This window comes from Labrus bergylta, chromosome 1 (assembly GCF_963930695.1).
Source record: "Labrus bergylta chromosome 1, fLabBer1.1, whole genome shotgun sequence".
NCBI classification, from domain to species: Eukaryota; Metazoa; Chordata; class Actinopteri; order Labriformes; family Labridae; genus Labrus; species Labrus bergylta.
In genome coordinates, this window is record NC_089195.1 from 37,364,667 (window position 1) to 37,367,166 (window position 2,500).

Consider the following 2,500-nt stretch of genomic DNA (forward strand, 5'->3'; position numbering starts at 1 on the left):
TAAATGTCAGTGAAGTTTTGAATAAATAGGACCGCTGTCAGAGGCGAGACTCTAATGGGTCAAATTTATGAAAAACATTTTAAAGCTGCAGGTGGTGACAATGCTGATGCATACATGAAGATGTTTGTTGGGGGGGGTAATCCTCAGTCAGCTGACCGTGGTCATCAACACTCAGATAATCTGTCCCGGATCGTGCTGCGGGCGATTCTTCTCTGAAGTAATGTTTTCTGTCGTCTGATCAGACGCCCACACCCAGCTGCAGGCTCACAATGGGAGCTGTGGTTAAACTGGGTCACTCCCATTATAATGAGTGTTTGAGCTGGGCGGAGCCATGTCATAAAAAACTGGATTTTAGAGTCTGAGGATCCTGATGGACTGGACCTGACGAACCTGACAAACTCTAAATCTGTAATTAAAATGTATGAATTTAATACTTTAGAACGGAAGCTGAACAAACTCTGACTCGTTAGCGCCTCCACCAGGCCTTCGTGGTCATTACAGGCAACAAGAGGATCTGAGGCGTGTGTCCAATAAGAAGTGCCTTAAACCTGCGTCTCTTTTAACGGCCAGCAGGGGGCGTCTCAAGAGAAGTCTGTCACTCTTTTCAGACTGCTGTAACTAAGCTCCGCCCTCATCACATCTTTGTGCGTTCACATTGATTCTGCAACGCCGTGATAGCTGACGGCGTCCCGGTCTGTGAGGTCAGATACGCACACAGTCAGACATGCGCACACACACACACACACACACACACACAGCGCTGTTCTCCCCCACTAGATCAGCTGATCCTGTCTCTCCTCTGTAACGCCTCTGAAGACGGGACGGGACAGGGGGGGGTCACTTCCTCCCCCCTCTGTCCCGTCTCCAGAGGTCGTTAAAGGAAAGATGAACTCTGTTTGAGTTTCATGTTGCTCTTCTGTACTTCTTACTGAGTTCTGTTCTGTGTGCAGGAGTTGACCAGAAACCCTGAGTTCATCATCTCTGGAGCCTCAAGGACCGACATCTGTCAGGGAGCTCTGGGTGAGGACTCACACACACACGCACACACACACACACACACACACACACACACACACACACACACACACACACACACACACACACACACACACACACACACACATAATACACACGCACACACACGCACACACACACACATAATACACAAACACACGCACACATACACACAGAGGTTCACACAGATCTGTAGTTTAGGCGATATGCAGACGATGTTCTGCTTTATTTAGTAAAATGATTATTAGAATGTTTCTGCCTTCAGTCTTTTTAAACGTGTGTTTGTTAGCCGTCATAAAGCAGATAACTCGGTTTGAATCATGAGATCAGACAAAGATGTTATCGTCCTCGCCTTTCTTCACTCGTTTATGTGTTTGTTGATGTCTCGCCTCCTCAGCTTTCACTCTTCTCTTCATGTCACCTTCATGTGACGCCGCTGTAGACTTGCTGCTGGTTTTACAATCTGTGATCTCCTTATAACTACTGATCAGTGAATGCATCACGACACATTACTGTTATAGTGAAGACGTGGCGTGGGCGCCGCTCTGTGATCGTGGTCGACAGCATGTCCTGAGCACATCATGTCATCGATCATTTATAACGAGGCGTGTTTGATCTGCTGCAAACAAAGCTGAGAGCAGCTAGTCTTTATGTGGGCCCTGAACACAACACTCACAGTTTATTATGGCAGCAGCCCGTCAGACTGGAAGAGCCGGTTCCTGTCCACACACACACACACACACACACACACACACACACACACCTCCAGTTCAAATAACTGTAATAAGCATGTGCACAGACACGGAAGACAAAAGAGGCTGCACAGATCGTTATCCAGAGATCAGCCCTGAGTTCTGCCTGCAGGTTGACTCTTAAGGTTGCACAACTTTCCAACAACCAGCAACATGACGTACAGACTGTGTGTGTTCACAGAGACTCTAACCTCAAACAAACTACAGATTAAAGATCAGAGAGGTGTGTCTGTGTCGATCTGCAGCTCTGATGCAAAAAAAAAAAAAAAAAATGTATTTGGAAGTCAAATCAGGATCAGAGTCTGCAGAAACTCAGCTCCAATCCGAACATGACGATCATTATTTTGAATCACACTCCTCCTGTTTCTGGTCTTAATGCTAAGCTAAGCTAACTATTTCACTGCTCCGTTTTAATGCACACTGACACGGCGTCCCTAAGTGGGTGGGGCCATCTCATTTGCCCCATGTGGTGGCCGCTGCAAGGAGGATTATATCCTCTGTACATGGAGCGTGCAACACAACCACTAGGCCATCCGGCGGCCCATGATACCAGACTTTCAGACTTCAGTTTGATTCTAGTTAAAGTGATATGATATCGATTCGTCTTTGTAACCACGGCAACAAAGATAGACTTCATAGACGCCTGATATCGGATATATGTAGTTAATATGGACGTGCTGTCTCATATAACTGAAGATCTGAAAGTGTGTGTGTGTGTGTTTCCATGCGTGTGT

General features: G+C 46.6%; 1 protein-coding gene across 1 annotated transcript in view; it reads left to right on the forward strand.

Annotated features, from left to right (window-relative positions):
- The window catches only part of LOC110000790 (calpain-2 catalytic subunit), a 16,682-nt gene that overhangs the window by 1,664 nt on the left and 12,518 nt on the right, over nt 1–2,500 (forward strand). The window contains exon 2 of the mRNA XM_065960804.1: nt 951–1,020. Coding sequence (XP_065816876.1) covers nt 951–1,020 — 70 coding nt within the window. The remainder of the gene's footprint in view (nt 1–950; nt 1,021–2,500) is intronic.